Below are 16279 nucleotides of genomic sequence, written 5' to 3' on the forward strand. Positions count from 1 at the left end.
GGGCGGGGCTTTTATAACCCTGGAGACGTCAATGCGTGCGTCACAAAGCCCCACCCCCTCGCGGGAAGCTCGAGAGCCACGAAGGAGGCGGGATCGCGGCGTCCTCAACCAATGGGGAGCCCAAAGGGACAAAGGCCGGAATTCGGAGGGCGAGAGGGGCGTGCTTCTCCTTTCCTGCCAGGACATCGAGGCGCCATGAAACTGGCAGTTCCAAACGGCCTATAGGAGGTCGATGCGACTGGTCTATTTCGGTTGATCCGAGATGAGAGCTGCTTTGGAAGGCAGTTCTATCTTGTCATCACTGACTCTTCTTTCCCAGCACGACTCCATGCCCCTTTATTACTCTCTTGGGTCACCTTTAATAAAATTTCTGCTACGGTGTACACAACAAATACTGTAAGTGAATAATTATATCCAACAGCACTTCTTCACTTGACAAAATCCCATTAATTCTGAAACTTCTTGTTTCTCCATTATTAGGATTACGCAAATCTGTTCCCTCAAAATCACTGTGATCAACAGGATGCGAGTTAAAGACAAACTGAGGCTCAGTTTTACCAAGTTAAAGAAATGTTGCCTCGTTTTAAAAGGCCCGCTCTTTTCAAGGGCTCACAGATTCGTGCTGGGCGTTAAATAACTATACAATGATTTTGAATCCAAACAGCTTTCAGTGTAATCCATCTTCAAATGTGCAAAAAGCAACAAGAACCACTGTAAACCAGCTATTAAATAGCATCATTGGGTACATAGATCTGATCAGATTTTTTTTTTTTTTAATTCAGGAAAAAAATGCTTCTAGAGAGCTTTGCAATCAAAGTCAACATCAGGCCTCCATTACATCCAAGCTACAAACAGCATTTTTGGGGGCAATTCATTCACTCAACGATTATTACTAAGTATCCATTAGTTGCTAGATAAGCTTTCTCTTACTGTGAAGATTACTATTTAAAGGGGAGAAAAGTTCTTTGGGGTAGGTTTTCAGGTGTTACATTTTCCATACTTCATCATTTGCTTCCAACCCCACTGTAGAAAGTGTAAATAAAAGATGAGCTGTCATGATTTTTGAAGTTTTTACTTATAATACTATAACTGTCAATGTGCTATGAACTGTGCTACTGAAAACCCTAAGTATAGACATTGGAGACCCTATTTGTGGCATTTTGAATTAGGAATGTTAATGGTTGTGTAGCCTAACCTTGGTTGGCCATCTTGTACACATATTAAGTGTCAGGTACTATGCAGAAATACCTGCCACTCAGAAGGGAGACCTTTGCTCTTTAATTTCTCCAAGGACTATTTTGGGTCACTCTGAAATGCAAATTGTTACAATGAAACATTTAAACAAGGGTTTTTAAACCATTGCCCATTTGCCACTTTGATTTCTTGAACTCCTAAGGATTATAATGTGGTTTTACAATCTTTAGTCCTTGCATTTGTCTACTTGCATTGCTCATTAGACAATCCACCTTGTTTTCCTGTTCTCCTCTTCACATCCCAAATCCTTACCTTACAGAAGTTCAAAAAGTTCTTGATATAGTCTGTTTACTTCTTCCGTCTTCCTCTTAACCATCCTGTTCCCACTTGAGACCCCAGATTCTTGAACACACATGCTATTGTCACCTCTGAGTTTTTAGCTTATCAGGTCCAAGACCTAGTTGGCCCCTCCAGGCATCATTTTTATCTTTGAAACTAAGTTCAGAAATCTACTTTAGAAAACCAGTGGATTAGAAGCATTTCCTTAGTGACCCCATAATAATATATTGTGACTGAGCTCAACCTAGCTATATAATTCTGTTCATTTTACACTTTTCTATCAGGTAAACTAAATACATAATAAAAGATGATGGCCTAGGGCATTATTTCTCTAATTCAGACCACCTGCATTGGAATCATCTTGGGACTTTATTAAAAACACCTTTCCAAGCCTACCTAGAATCTACTGAGCCAGAACTTTGGTGAAAAGGGCTAATCATTAAAACATAAAAATGGGAACCTCTGGCCTGTGGGAGAAGCAATTGTTATCCACAGGCTACCTGGGTTACAAGTATTATAACCAAGTCAACAAGGAGAGCTCTCAACCCCCTGCTAGTGTTCATTAGAAAGGCAGGTCTACTCTGTGTTCTTGACAACTGTGCACACTAATGAGGGGCCACAACTACTATGTCCCAACTTTACATTCTCTGGTTCCTGTTTTCCTTTTCTCTTCCTCTTCCTAGCTTCTAAGTCATCAACCTCTATTATATGTTTTCTTATGATCAACTGGGTGTAACACTTTTTTTTCCCCTACAAAACATACCACTCACAGAAACTAAAACAGTTCATCACGATGGCAATAAGTTTTATCTTCATATGTATAAAGCCATGTTTGAATGCTTGTCACATTTGAATACTTGATTTGTTTAAGGAAGAAATCCATTTAAAAAGTTTATACAGAAAAGAATGTGTGCATGTGTATAGTAAGTGACTGTGTGTGTGTGTGCGCACACGTGTGTTTAAAATTGGATGTGCACTGTCCTTTTAGTTGGCAGAAATATAAAAGTACAAATTCAGTAAACTGATTTAAAGAATACATAACAATAGTCTATTTTTCTGTAACACCTGAAAGTTAAAATTCTTAACTCAATAGAAGACTTAGTTATCGTGCACTAAAATTAAAAAAAAATAAGATACCTAACTCAATAAAGGTAAAATCTTAAATATATTAACCAGCAAGGTACATGTTACATCATTATTACTAGACCATGCCTCCAAGTCCATCAAATTATAAAAATGTGTTCAGCATACATAAAATATACATTAGGGATTTCTCTTATCATAGGCACAATCTAATACAAAAATAGATTTGACATTTATAAAGTAGAAGATCCATTTGAAAGCCTCCAAATTAGGAAAGGGGAAGGAGTGGTAACATAAAAGAGAAGCACACATAGATGAAAATAGCTCTACTTATATGGTTATTTTCTTCATCAGCAAGGGGAAAAGAGCAGTTTATACTGAATCAAGTTACCAGGCAGATCACAGTCAGTTCACAGGTTGGATGGGGCACAGCATGTAGGCCAGATAACTGTAACAAATCACTCAATTCAAAGTGTACTCAGATTCCAGCCACCCTCATAGTACAGTGGACTCACACTGCGCTTTTATTATTTTGGTGTCCTTAGAATGTTCATCTACCCACTGTTTGTGCACCACATTAATACAAATGGGCCACGGGGGTTCTCTGAACTGAGGCTGGGAGAGACTATTTTTTAACAGACCTATGCTTTGACTACTAAAGAAAATCTCCTGAATGGTGTTGCACAGTTATCAAGTGTCAGCTGAACACAAATTTATTTGAATTCCTGGAATCTCTATGGGAAAATAAAAGTAACTTTTAAAGCCATGAGTGTACACATAAGTTATTTTTAAAAAATTGAAAGCATAAGATTTTATTTAATTTTTGAATACGGAAGAATAGCTTGAATAACATTGGAACTGAAAATTCAAATAAGAATGAACGAGTCAAGAAGTTCATGATTCAGAAGGCTCCACAGTCAAAACATAAATGTTTGCTGTGTATACTATAGATTAAGAAGAGGAAAAAAAATGGCAACAGTCATACTTTAAAGATTCACAATGTTCTTCCTGTCAGTTATCAGACTCCCAATATTTTTAGATACTAATTTTTCTCTTCAGAAAAATTTTCTCTTCTTGTCTTCTGGATGTACTCACTCCCTGAATGTAGGAAAGCAATCTTTTCTCTCTTGCTGGTATTAAAAATCCATACAGGGTTTACATCAGGAAGTTAATGTAAATGAATACTTGGGAAACAGCACACTGATTTATTATTTAAAAATAATAGATCACAAAACTAAAAAAAAGTGATTCATAACAGAATGAGGAAACATAGGTTAGCCCAAGTCAGTAAAGAGAAACTTCTTTCAAAGTAATCATTTCTTCAACATAAGATTAAATTAGATTAAATTTGTCAATATTCTAGCTGTTCTCCTTTTTATTTTATAAATATCAATGTATTAACATCATGTAAGATGGTGCTTCAGTCAACAGGATATGTAAATGAATGATACTGGGTATAAATTTTTAAAAAATTGAACCTAAAGATTGAACCTAATTAATTATGGCAAAAATTCTTGAAAGTGACTGAGGTATTTAGATTCTTCAAAACCCCAGGAGTTCAATACTGTTCATGGAGGCAAATTAAAATCAATAAAAATAAGCAATGAAGAATAAAAAAATAATTTGAATTCCTTTTATAACATCTAATAACCTGAGCGAATGGGGAAAATGATTAAATCCTGGTAATATACAGTCCAGCAAATACTTCACCATCAACTATTTTGAGGCAAAAAGAAAAACAAAACCCCATATTTATTCAAGAATAACTTTTCAAGTAATTTTTAAAAGATTTCTAAAAGTTGATCATTAGGTAATTTTTACAAAGAAAGGGGAAAACTCCTAAAATATAGGTGTTATTTATTTAACCCATAGAGAAGGAAAGAAAAGGTCTACTTTGAAACATTTTGTAGACAATCTGGAGGTGAATATTTTTTATAACAAAGCTTCAACCAAAGAGCATTTTTTAAAAATAAGTAAACCATGGAATACTGGGTTATTAATATATGTGTGTATCTATATGTGTATATATATTTTATAGTAGAAGAATATTTAATTGGTGGCTAGGAAATCTGTTTTCTATTCATTGCTCCACTGATAACAGGGACAATTAATTGGAATAAGTAATAAGTTATTTATAAGTGATAAATTAATTGGATTAGCTGTTTTGTGCCTGAGTTTTAATGTGTGTGAAAGGAGATAAGAATATCTGTGCTATATTATTTATAGGCATATTTTGAGGCTAAAGTAAAATGCTAGAAAGCACTTTTATTTTTTCAAAACACAATATAAATGCTATATCTTGATACTGTTAATAATTTTACAGGTGCTGCTTCACGTCACCCATTCTGATATCTGCTTACGGTAGGCGTTCCTACAAGATCACAGGACAAATATTGAGTTTGATTTTATTTTAAAAATAATAAATCACAAAACTAAAATGTTGGAACAAGGTCACTTAACCCTCTCCCCAGGTGGTTAGTTATTGTTATTGTCATCATCATTATTACTTCTCGCTACATGTTTAAAAGAGGAGATCTTTAATATGTCAGCCTCATTGAGAAAATGTGTCCCTGGCACAGGTGGTTTGCAGAAGAAAAGTCGATCTTCACAAGTGCTTTGTCCTCTGCTTTTATTTTAAAGTGCAGACCCTGGGTGGGGAGGGACAGAGGGGTCACTCCGGGTCTGTCACTGAGGAACCAATTCCCTCAGAGAGGCCAGAGCAGCATGGATGCGGACGTGCAATCTGTTTTCAAAGTCGTAGCCAGAGAAATCCTCCTGTAAGAGCAGAGAAAGACTGTTTAAAGTGGACCGTTAGCTCCACCTGCACAGGGCACAGGACATTTCACACTCCAGGCAAAGCTCCCTGCAGCCTAATAAAGGTTTCACATCCACTTGATTTTCTTATTCCCCAAACCTCAGACTTTGTATTTACTCTACAAATGTAAACTGAATGCGGTAATGTTCTCTTTGGAGAATTCTCCTTATGTTATTCTTAAAATAGTAGCCTCAAGTTGTGCTCAAACTAAGTTACTGCTAGAAATTCTTAACTCAAGAACATAGTTATGAAAATCAAAAGTTTGTATTCCCTGGAACTAGGTGCATGCTCATATTCCCAGCCTGCATGTATTCGGGAGGCTGAGGCAAGAGGATGGTTTGAGCCCAGCAGCTGGAGACCAGCCTGGGCAATATAGTGAGACCCTGTCTCAGAAAAAGACAAAAAAAAAAAAAAAAAAAAAAGGTGGTTTCTCCACCCAAACACTAAGACTGTAGCAATTATAAAACAGGCTGAATAATGTCTCAGGATCTTGGAATTTCACTTAAAAATCTAGGGCTCAGCACTGGGGATGTGGCTCAAGAGGTAGCATGCTCACCTGGCATGCGTGCGGACCGGGTTGGATCCTCAGCACCACATACAAACAAAGATGTTGTGTCCGCCGAAAACTAAAAAAAATAAAATTAAAAAAAAAAATCTAGGGCTCAGCCAGGCATGGTGGCACATGCCTATAATCCCAGCAACTAGAGAGGGGGCAGGAGGATCTCAAGTTAGAGGCCAGTCTCAGCAATTTAGCAAGACCCTGTCTCAAAATTTGAAAAAGAGATGGGGATATAGCTCAGTGGTGAAGTGCTCTTGGATTCAATCCCTAGTACAAAAAAAAAAAAAAGGAAAAGAAAAAAGAAAAAAAGAAATCATGTTCTCACTGATTGAATTAGTTATCACTTCTCCTTTCCAGAATTATTGATCAGAACATTGCCTCACAAACTTTCTTGAATTCAGACTCAGGTGTACAGTGAACAGGAAAAGAAGGGCCATGGGGAAGAGGAAGATTCAGGATGTTTACCTTTGCTTGAAGAAGTAGAGTTCGTCCTCTTCCTACAGTCTAGATACAAGAAAAACGTTATTTCAACATACATCCATGTATACCTAGGCAGAAAATATTATCATAGGAGGACATGTTAACGAACATAATTCATAGTAGGTAGAGGTGAGTCAACTGATCAGTCAAGTCAAAGACTCCATGTTTCCTTAATATAACAATGCTTATTAATTCTCATCAAGGCTTTGCTTGATAAATAATGCTTCATAGTCCTCACTGTACATCCTGTGAGGAGCAATAACTGAGATATAGTTCTATAGGTTAAAAGCTTACTAAACAACCTGAAATTATTGATAATTAAGAAAGTGGTTTTATCTGAAGACACTAAGATATATCCTTTTGAAAGTATTGCTCAGTGAGGATATCAACTTAATTTCTCAAAATAGATAGTCCATTCTTGTTGTATACATTATGGGTACATGAAGAGAAAAGAAATTTTCATTAAAATAAAGAACATGGTGTTAGAAGATTCTATTTAAATTTGTAAAAAATGACATTTTCTGTTTTGGTAAAATTAGGTGTCCAAAGGAAAAGATTTTCCAATTAAAAATCCATCTTTGGAAAGATAGGCTTTTACATTTTCAAGAATTAGGCTAGAGTTTTAATTCTATCAATTGACCATACATTTGAAAGCTAAGATGAACTTACTAAAATTTGGTATTTTATAAAGTTAACCCCACTAACCCATTGTACTAACTTAAATGCACACCTTAATAATAACTGTCAATATTATTTGTATGATAGTCTAAAATTTTTAAAGTAACCATACATGATATCATCTTTATTTATTCTCATTGCCATCTTTATTAAATTGGCAAGGCAAGTATTTTTTTTTCTGTTTCATACACGAGGAAGAAGGTATGTGGTTAAGTAACCTAACCAGTGGCATGACTGTAAATGGCAGAACTAGAATCCTGACTCAGTTCTGTTCCCAGTACATCATCCTCCATCATATTGTACTGTACTAGAAAAAACATTCGATTTTCCTCAAATGAATCTTTGTCTCAAAAGTTACATCTGTAATTCAAATTCCAGAAAAGACATTACTTCCTTAAAGATAGGAAAATGGGATTATTGGCTTTTTGGACTCATCCAACGTGAAACCAAGGAAAACAAAACAAAGAACCTATGGTTCAATCCATTTATTTTAAGTGAGGGATGCTTTGTGCCTGTTTGTGAGCACATTTTTGCTGATAAATATTATTTTAAAATATATGTACATATATGGAAGTGATCTTACCTCTGGTTTGTCTAATAGAAGACAGCCAAGTTCATAGCAAGCATATGGCTGAATATACAAATTGTTCTGACGACACACCTCATCTTTAGCAGCTCGCTGAAAGAACTGAAAATAATAAAAAATGTTACTGGAATAAATTTATTTTCCTACTAGCATAAGGCTTATCACAATCTTCTGGAGACAGGAAGGGAGACAGATTTTCTTTTTGTTTTCCAGATCAGATTTTCTCTTCTCATTTTCGTTCCTTCCTATCCATCCCATTCACATCTTAGAAATCCTTCACATGCCTGTTGGTGGGCTTCCTCCAGAATATGTCTTCCACCACTCAACCTAACTTATGCTACTTATTTTTCCAGATGACTCACCAACTTCTATGGATCTTATTATTGAAAAATATTTTTATTTGTATATCAAAGTATAAACATCCACATTTTTTTGGTGGGTGTCATACTTTTAATTCACAAGTAAGGAAAAAAATGCCATGAAGAAAAAACATTTGTTGAGCACCCACTATGTGCACTACATAGAAGAACTAGAAAAAAGTATAATATGTGGGTTCTCAAATAATGCAGAATTAGTTTGGAAGACAAGATGCACAAAAAGAGTTACAGCATAAGAATACAAGACCTGATTGTTCACTTGGAACTAGCAGATACATGAAATCAGAGACATTGAATAAAGTAGCTAGAATATATTTCCATGTCTCCTCCCTAATCTTGGTGGAAAAGCATCATTTTTATATTTAAAATAGAAAACACACAAGCCAAGAACCAGCTTTTGATGTGTATCCTGATTGTGTCTTGTTGATACTTAAACAGAGTGATCTAAAATAAACTGTTTAAAGTCATGTAATAATGATCATAATCACACATTGGAAAATTGATTTAAAATTCCAGTACAAATATATTAATATTCTTGCATTTAAAAGTCAAGTCTGTATTACTTATATGAACTCTTTCAAAAAGTAGTCAAAGTAACTCTGGGATACACTTAGAAAAATTAACTGAGGTGGGGATGTAGCTCAGTGGTTGGGCCCAGTTCTAGCCCTAGCACCAAAATGAAAACAAAACAAAAACTAACCAAACAAAAAACTTAGTTAGAAAGGTCCCTCCAACAACATTGGAAACCTGTTAGTGATTATTTTTCATTTAATATGTACCTAAACTATCCTAAGCTAGCAACTTCCTGGACTTCACCTCCAGTTCTACGTCAGAAATCTGCAGGTATAAAAGAAGGAAATGATCATTTTGGTTTCTGGTTATGTGTGAGGCCTCCTCCTGGCTATTCATGAGATTGCATCTTTGATAAATACCTAGTGCCAGAAAAGAAGCCCATGTATAAAGAAGTGTCCTGGGAATCTGCAGTTACATTAAAAATATTACACTCATCACCGTCAACTTCTACCATCTGAAAAGATGGCATTAATCAAATAAAGTGGGTAAAGTTCACATTGCAGTGGGAGGTTTGGTTTTGTTTAATACTTTTTCATCTTTCTCACAAACACAGATGTAGGTGGTCATGGTTTATTTTCTGTAGCCATGACAACGTTAACAGCTTACCTGAAGGGCATCTTCTGAGTTTCCTAGACATTTGTGAATGGCACCAAGAAGCAAATACTTTAATCCAACAACAGATGAATCATCCACTTCGTGGCAAGCTTAAAGAGAGGGCAGTGAAAACAGCAGGAAGGAAACACAGTCATTCGGTTCCTTGAATATCACCAAGCGTGAAGTCACTATTTCACCCTGTAGCTACATATTCAGTTCATGTTTCTGCTCCCAGAAATTCAGAAGACACCATTCATCTCCCATTAGTGAATCTCCTCCATCAAAGAAAGGCAAAACTATCAAACTTTAAAGAGCCAAGAAAACTCAAAACAGCACCTTATTATTACCAAGTAAAAGAAGCCACTCTGGAAAGGCTGTGAAGATGATTTCAAGTATTATTCATGACATTCTAGAAAAGGCAAAACTATGGGCACAGTTGAAAGATCAATGGTTACCAGAGGTTACAGAGGATGCAGAGACTAACAAGTGGGACACAGAAGACACACAGAAAATGTGCAGCACTAGGAGTGAACCCCATGTGAACTACGGACTTTGGGTGAGTTATGCTGTCACTGCTGGTTCATGGAGTGTAACAAATGTACCACATGGTGGCAGGAGGCTGCGGTGGGGGAACCCACAGGATGGGAAGGAGTATATGGGAACTGTCTCTTCCACTCAGTTTTGCTGTGAATCTAAAACTGCTCCAAGGAAGAAGCTCATTCATCTCAAGATACTGCCATCACCTTAACTTCACAAACCATGCAACAGGCACGTTTACATGACTGAAGTACTGTGCTAAGCAATCAAGAAGGACCGGAAGCTTTCTTGAAGGATGTTATGGAAGTTTTCCAAGGAAATGAGATCAGATGCGTAGTGGAGCTAATAGAGGGATAAAGTAATGAAAGTATTTCTATGGACTAATAAAGATATTAAGGTGCAATGAGAGAGTATGTGTATAAAATGTGCTCAAGTTGCAGAACATTGTAAGAGCTGGTGGAGTGGCTGGGAGGTAAACATGAAGAATAAAATCTGAACCTTCAGAAGCAGGAGTTGACCCCCAAACTCAGCTGGGAATACTCCCATACAAAAAAAAAAAAAAGAACTCAAGATCTTAGGGCAGCGATGTTAAGGAAATGTTAAATGCAGTTCATTCACTTGCTCATTCATTCATGCATACTCTCACTCAGTCAATATTTATTTGACATCTACTATTTTTCAGGCAGCAGGTGCTTAGACTACAACAGTGACAAAATAGGTAAAAATTCCTGCCTTCACAAAGGAGTAGAATAAACATTTCTCCAAAGAAGACATACAAATGGCTGACAGGTATGTGAAAAGATGTTTAACATCATTAATCATTAGGGAAATGGGAATCAAAACCACAAGGAGCTAATATTTCACATCTGTTGGGATGGCCATTATCAAACAAACAAGATAACAAAAAATAACAAGAGGATGTGGAGAAATTGGAACCCTTCTTGGTGGGAATATAGAATGTACACATATGAATATAAATATAAAGGTAGTTACTACAGTAAACAGTATAGAGGTTCCTCAAAAAAATTTTTAAATACAGGACTAGGGTCATGGCTCAGTAATAGAGTGCTTGACTAGCATATCTGAAGCCCTGGGTTCAATTCTCAGCACTGCATACAAATAAATAAAATAATGGCATGTCAACAACTAAAATTTTAATTTAAATCGAATTAACATATAATCCAGCAATTTCCTTTTGGTTGTTTACCAAGAGAACTAAAATCAGAATCTCAAAGAGCCATCTGCACATCTGTGGTCACTGTAGCATTATTAAAAATGGCCAAGATAAGGAAACAATCTAAATATCCATCAGTGAACGACTGGATAAAGGAGATGTAGGACAGACATATAAAGGAACATTATTCAGTCTGACAAAAGAAGGAGATCCTGTCATAGGCAACAACTGGGAGGAACCTCAAAGAACATCCTGCTAAGTGAAATAAGCATCACAGAAGGAATACTACACGATTCCACTTATATAGGTATCTGAACTAGTCAAATTCAAAAACAGAAAGTAGAATGATGATTTTAAGGGGTAGGACAAGTGGGAGCTGCCATTCAATGTGTTTAAAGCTTCAATTATGCAAGATTAAAAAGTTCTAGAGATATGCTTACACAACATTGTGCCTAAAATTAATAATAAAAAAATTACTATGAAGATTCTAAATGGGTATCAATGTGCTTAGAGGGCAATATGGGGAAATGTACTAAAGAATTTAACTGGCACATACTTTTGACTCAGAAATTTCTCTTTTAGGAACTTACTCTCAGCTAATACAGCACACAGACGCAAAGATAAACGTGTCCACTATGGTCATTAAAGCAACTGTTGGAGCACAAGTTTGGAGATAACCAACGTGTGCACAGCTACGGTACCAGTTAAGTACATCATCAATGTCTCCTATTTTGGAAGACCACATTTCAAAGAATGAGGCAGTTCTATATGTCAACATTAAATGATCCCCAAAATGTTGTTAAATGAAAAAAAGCACAGGGTGGACGAGTGGGTAGAGTGTGTTCCCATTAAGTGCAGCTATCCCTTGGCATCCTTGGCTCATCGGTTCCAGGACCCCCTCAGGATCCCTAAACCCAAGGATGCTCAGGTCCCTGATGTAAAATGGCCTAGTATTTGCAGATATCCTATACATCTTTCTATATACTTTATATCATCTCTAGGATTACTTGGAATGACTAAAAAAAGGTAAACACTATGTAAATAGTTGTTATACTGTATTGTTTAGGGAATAATGAGAAGAAAAAAAGTCTGTATGTACATGTTCAGTCGGAAGCAATTTTTTTTTTTCAAATATTTTCTGTCTGAAGCAGAACCTGTAGATGGAGGTGGGGGAGACTGTATGAGTACATACATACACACTCATACCTGTATAGATAGGTACACTCACATGTATTTGAATGTATGGAACATCTCCAGAAGGTCACTCCCAAAATCACAGGCTGCAGTTGTCTTTTGGGAGGAGACGATGTCAGAGTATAAGGGATGCTTAACAATTTGCTTCCCACCTCTTTGAGCAGTGTGAATATTTTTGCAAGTTTGTGAACTACTTAAAAAAATTAAAATACCACTGATCCTCAAAATAATGTCAACAACAACAACAACAAAAAAATTCTGCTCTTAAGAAGCTTACATCTTACTGGGCACCATGGTGAACACCTGTAATCCCAGTGGCTAGGGAGGTTAAGGCAGGAAGATTGCAAGTTCAAATCCAGCCTCAGTAACCTAGCAAGCCCCTAAGCAACTCAGTGAGACCCTGTCTCTAAATAAAATACAAAATAGGGATGGGGATGTGGCTCAGGGGTCGAGTGCCCCTGAGTTCAATCCTCAGTACCCATCCACCCCCCAAAAAAACAAGAAAAAGAAAAAGAAGCTTATATTTTCTGGGGGAAACAAATAGTGCAAAAGACAAACTTGCAAGTAAGTGTAAGTGCTAAGATGCTAAGGTGAAAAATAAGGGGAAAGTGGGATTAGAAGTGTGTGCATAGGTCGAGTTTCACTGAAAATGAAACATTTGAGTAAAGACCTGAAGGAAAGGAGTTGAAGGAGCCATGGGAGTGTGTGGGGGGAAACACTCACAGTGGTAAAAAGAGCATGTGTAAAGGCACTGGGGCCAACAGGGAACAGGAAGAATCAGCAAGGCTGGAGCCTGAGGAGCAAAGGGGTAGAGCAGAGAGCAACTATGTAGGGCTCTGCCAGCCAGAGTGAACTGGAGATGATGGGCCATAGAGAGTTCTGAGAAGTGGAGCGATACAATAGTACTAAGGTTTAAACAGAATCACCCTGGCTGCTGTGATGAGAACACAGACAGCTGGCTTCACACCAGGAAGGACGTGGTAGGTGGGGCCAGGGTGGTGGGATCAGGGGCCATGAGTGAAACCACCAGAGCAGGAGACAGTGACCCAGCAAGCCCTGCTGACCGTTACAGAGGGGGCCTCAATGCACAACGCTGCGCGGGCTTGATGGACAGCATTTTCGAAACGTTCAGGATCCCCACTGCCTGCCGTCACAGGTTCTGAGGGAGTGTAACTTCCTCTACCAACTCTGCACTGAACTCTGTGTAGCTGGATTGATTTGGAGCATGGCTGCTTAACACCAGGGACTGAGAGCATCTGATTAACCTCGGAACTGGGTTGACTTTTAATAAAGATATTAAAGAATCATCTCATATTCATCCCCAGAGACTGCCCCTTTCTCCACCAACACTTCTTTCTTGTTGGATTGTTCATTTTGAAAACTGAAAAGATAACGGTCAAATCTCAAATGTGATTTATGTGCCCGCCTCTTATATCTCTAGATGTTTTCAATCTCTCTAAATACATGGCCCTGTACTTGCACATTTAAAAACTACTAAAGATCTTCATTATTCCTTTAAGGTAGACATTGGTAGATAGTCTATACTTGCTTCTACAAGGGAAGGGTTTTGAGTTATGCAAACCCTTTAAAAATGAACATAGCAGAATTTATACATCTAAGAAAATTCTGTTTCCTTTCAAGCAGTCCCCTTGGGAAGGGAAGTTCCTATTCTAATTACAGAGCCACTGCCCCAAACTTCTTTGGGAATTTCTTTTGACCCCTGGAATAGAAGAGTGGTAAAGTTTTAACCTTTAAGAGCAGACTCTTTTTTTGTTTGTTTTTAAGAAATAGGCTGAAGTCATCCATGGGGACGTCTGATGGTAAAAATGTGTGATTGATGGACAATATAATCTTTGGTCAGAAACAAGTGTAATAGCAGAAAAAGCAGACAGATTTTCTACAGTGGTTTATAATCTATTTCTGGAATAAGCTCAAAATGTTCATGTTAAAGTCTTTTGGGAAACAGCAGTATATATGTGAGTAAGAATTTATTTCCAAAGACATTTTCCATGAAACCATACTTTTGGAGGTACTTTCGTGTATATATATATATTGTATTTTTTTTAGTTGTAGATGGACACAATACCTTTATTTTATTTCATTTTTTATATGGTGCTAGGGATCAAACCTAGTGCCTCACACCTGCTAGGCAAGCGCTCTACCACCGAGCCACAACCCTGGCTCTACTTGTATTTACTTTAACGTAGCTGCCTCATCTTGGAAGTACTTCTAGCTGCATGATTTAAGCCTCCTCACACTCCCAGCAAGGTGAAGCTGTTTGCAGGATCACTGAAAGCCCTGCCACTCAATGTGGTAGACTCACACCAGCAGCATAGATGCTGGCTCCCAAGGAGCTGGGCATGTCACCCAGCTGCTCTTGAGTCTGCTTCCTCATCTACAATGGGCATGACAATACTCTCCGCCATTCCTCTTTATCTAGATTGCAAATATCTTGCTAGACTACCAAATGCCATTCGAATACCTACCATTAAGCCTTTAGACGAAATGCTTTTAAACAAAGCTCTATTTTAGTCAAATATTTAGTTCATTCTCCCTTTGAAATTTTCCTACAACTATAATAATTATCACTGTTACCTATAAGCTGCTGGGTTTTCTAATACATGAATCAAAAATGTAGGCTTCTAATTACACTCCAAGGTATGTGTACACAAAACACTCATCAACTTATGTTGTACACTTGTGTTTGTTGTGACCTGGCTCATGATAGTTTAAAAAAACAAAAATAAACAAAGGTCCATTAATAGAAGAACAAATAAACAAATAGTGGTATGGGTATTGCCACACAATGGAATGCTACTCAGCAAGTAAAAGAAACTACCTATTGCTACAGGCTGCAATGTGTTTAAATTTCACAGACATTACGCTGAACAAATTAAGCCATGTGCAAAAAAAAAGTACATCCTGTATGGTTCCTCTTCTACAAAGTTCAAGGACAAGCAAAACTAATCTATGGACATAGAAATTAGAACACAGGGTGCCTTGAGGTGGAGATTAGCTGGGAAGAGGCATGAGGCAAATGTCAAGGGTGGTAGATCATGATCATGGTGAGGGATGCTAGGTGTATCTAGGTGTCACAATTACTCGCTGAATCAAACACTCAATCTGAGTGTCTTATGCACGTGAATCACACCTATGGGAAACAAAGTGCTTTCACTGGGGAAGGAAATGCACGCTTTCAGAGAGACTCATGGCTGCAGAACTAAAACCAGGTGTAGCAGAGAATCACTAAGCACTCCCAGCCAAGCAAGTGCATCTGTCTACACCTGTGTCTCCCACTCCCACATGCTGTGACACAGAACTGCCCTCACTGCTGCACTCTCAATCCAAAAACAACACAGCCTGAGTAATGCTAAGGAGAGTCGGAAGGAGCCACACTGAAGAAAGAAGCAGGTGTGCACGGTCTCGTGTTTACCTTGACTCATCCTCTGCAGGTTGGGGAAGGAGCAGTTGGGAAGGGCTTTCCACAGGTATAACACCTCGATGGATGCCAGCACACACAGCACTTTGGTCGGGGTTTGCTTCCGGAATCTCTCTGCCTGCAAGCAGTAGGAATGATTAGGCTCCATTTTTCAAAAATAAATACAAAATACATTTTGGAGACATGGAAAAACACATGATACACATTCAATGTGAATGTCCCTCTCCCACAAAGCCAAAAATGAAAATTTCTCTATATTAAAAAAAGTTCTGCTTTCCAGTTTCTAATATATTTGTAGATAGGCCTCACATTCATCATTAAACTCAATCTATTCTCAAAGGATTCTGAAAACTTGGGTATGAGACCAGATTTATTTTAATTTAAATCGATACATGTGTAACAGCTATGTGACAAACTAAACTAAGTTACTACTCCATGTGTTACACAGAAGATGGAAGACTAGAGACGTTTGAGTTACAGGTCTATCAAGCTTTAAATTTTCTCCTTACGCCTAGTATTCTCAGTTGCATTTATTATAAACATTATAATCCAATGTTTACTCAAAACAAATTCATTAAATGATCATTCAATAAATATTAATGAAAGAAAAATATGCTTATAAAGTAAAAGAAAATTTATAAAATTAAAATCATGGAA

General features: G+C 37.4%; 1 protein-coding gene across 1 annotated transcript in view; it reads right to left on the reverse strand.

Moving 5' to 3' along the window:
* Nucleotides 1–5089: 5089 nt before the first annotated feature.
* The window catches only part of Ttc39c (tetratricopeptide repeat domain 39C), a 101886-nt gene continuing 90696 nt past the window's right edge, over nucleotides 5090–16279 (reverse strand). Inside the window, exons 10-14 of the mRNA XM_026388062.2 lie at nucleotides 15617–15740; nucleotides 9291–9388; nucleotides 7732–7836; nucleotides 6456–6494; nucleotides 5090–5391 (exon numbers count right to left, since the gene is read on the reverse strand). Coding sequence (XP_026243847.1) covers nucleotides 5302–5391; nucleotides 6456–6494; nucleotides 7732–7836; nucleotides 9291–9388; nucleotides 15617–15740 — 456 coding nt within the window. The 3' untranslated portion in view covers nucleotides 5090–5301. The remainder of the gene's footprint in view (nucleotides 5392–6455; nucleotides 6495–7731; nucleotides 7837–9290; nucleotides 9389–15616; nucleotides 15741–16279) is intronic.

The sequence above is a fragment of the Urocitellus parryii genome, chromosome 13 (genome assembly GCF_045843805.1).
Source record: "Urocitellus parryii isolate mUroPar1 chromosome 13, mUroPar1.hap1, whole genome shotgun sequence".
Classification (NCBI taxonomy): domain Eukaryota; kingdom Metazoa; phylum Chordata; class Mammalia; order Rodentia; family Sciuridae; genus Urocitellus; species Urocitellus parryii.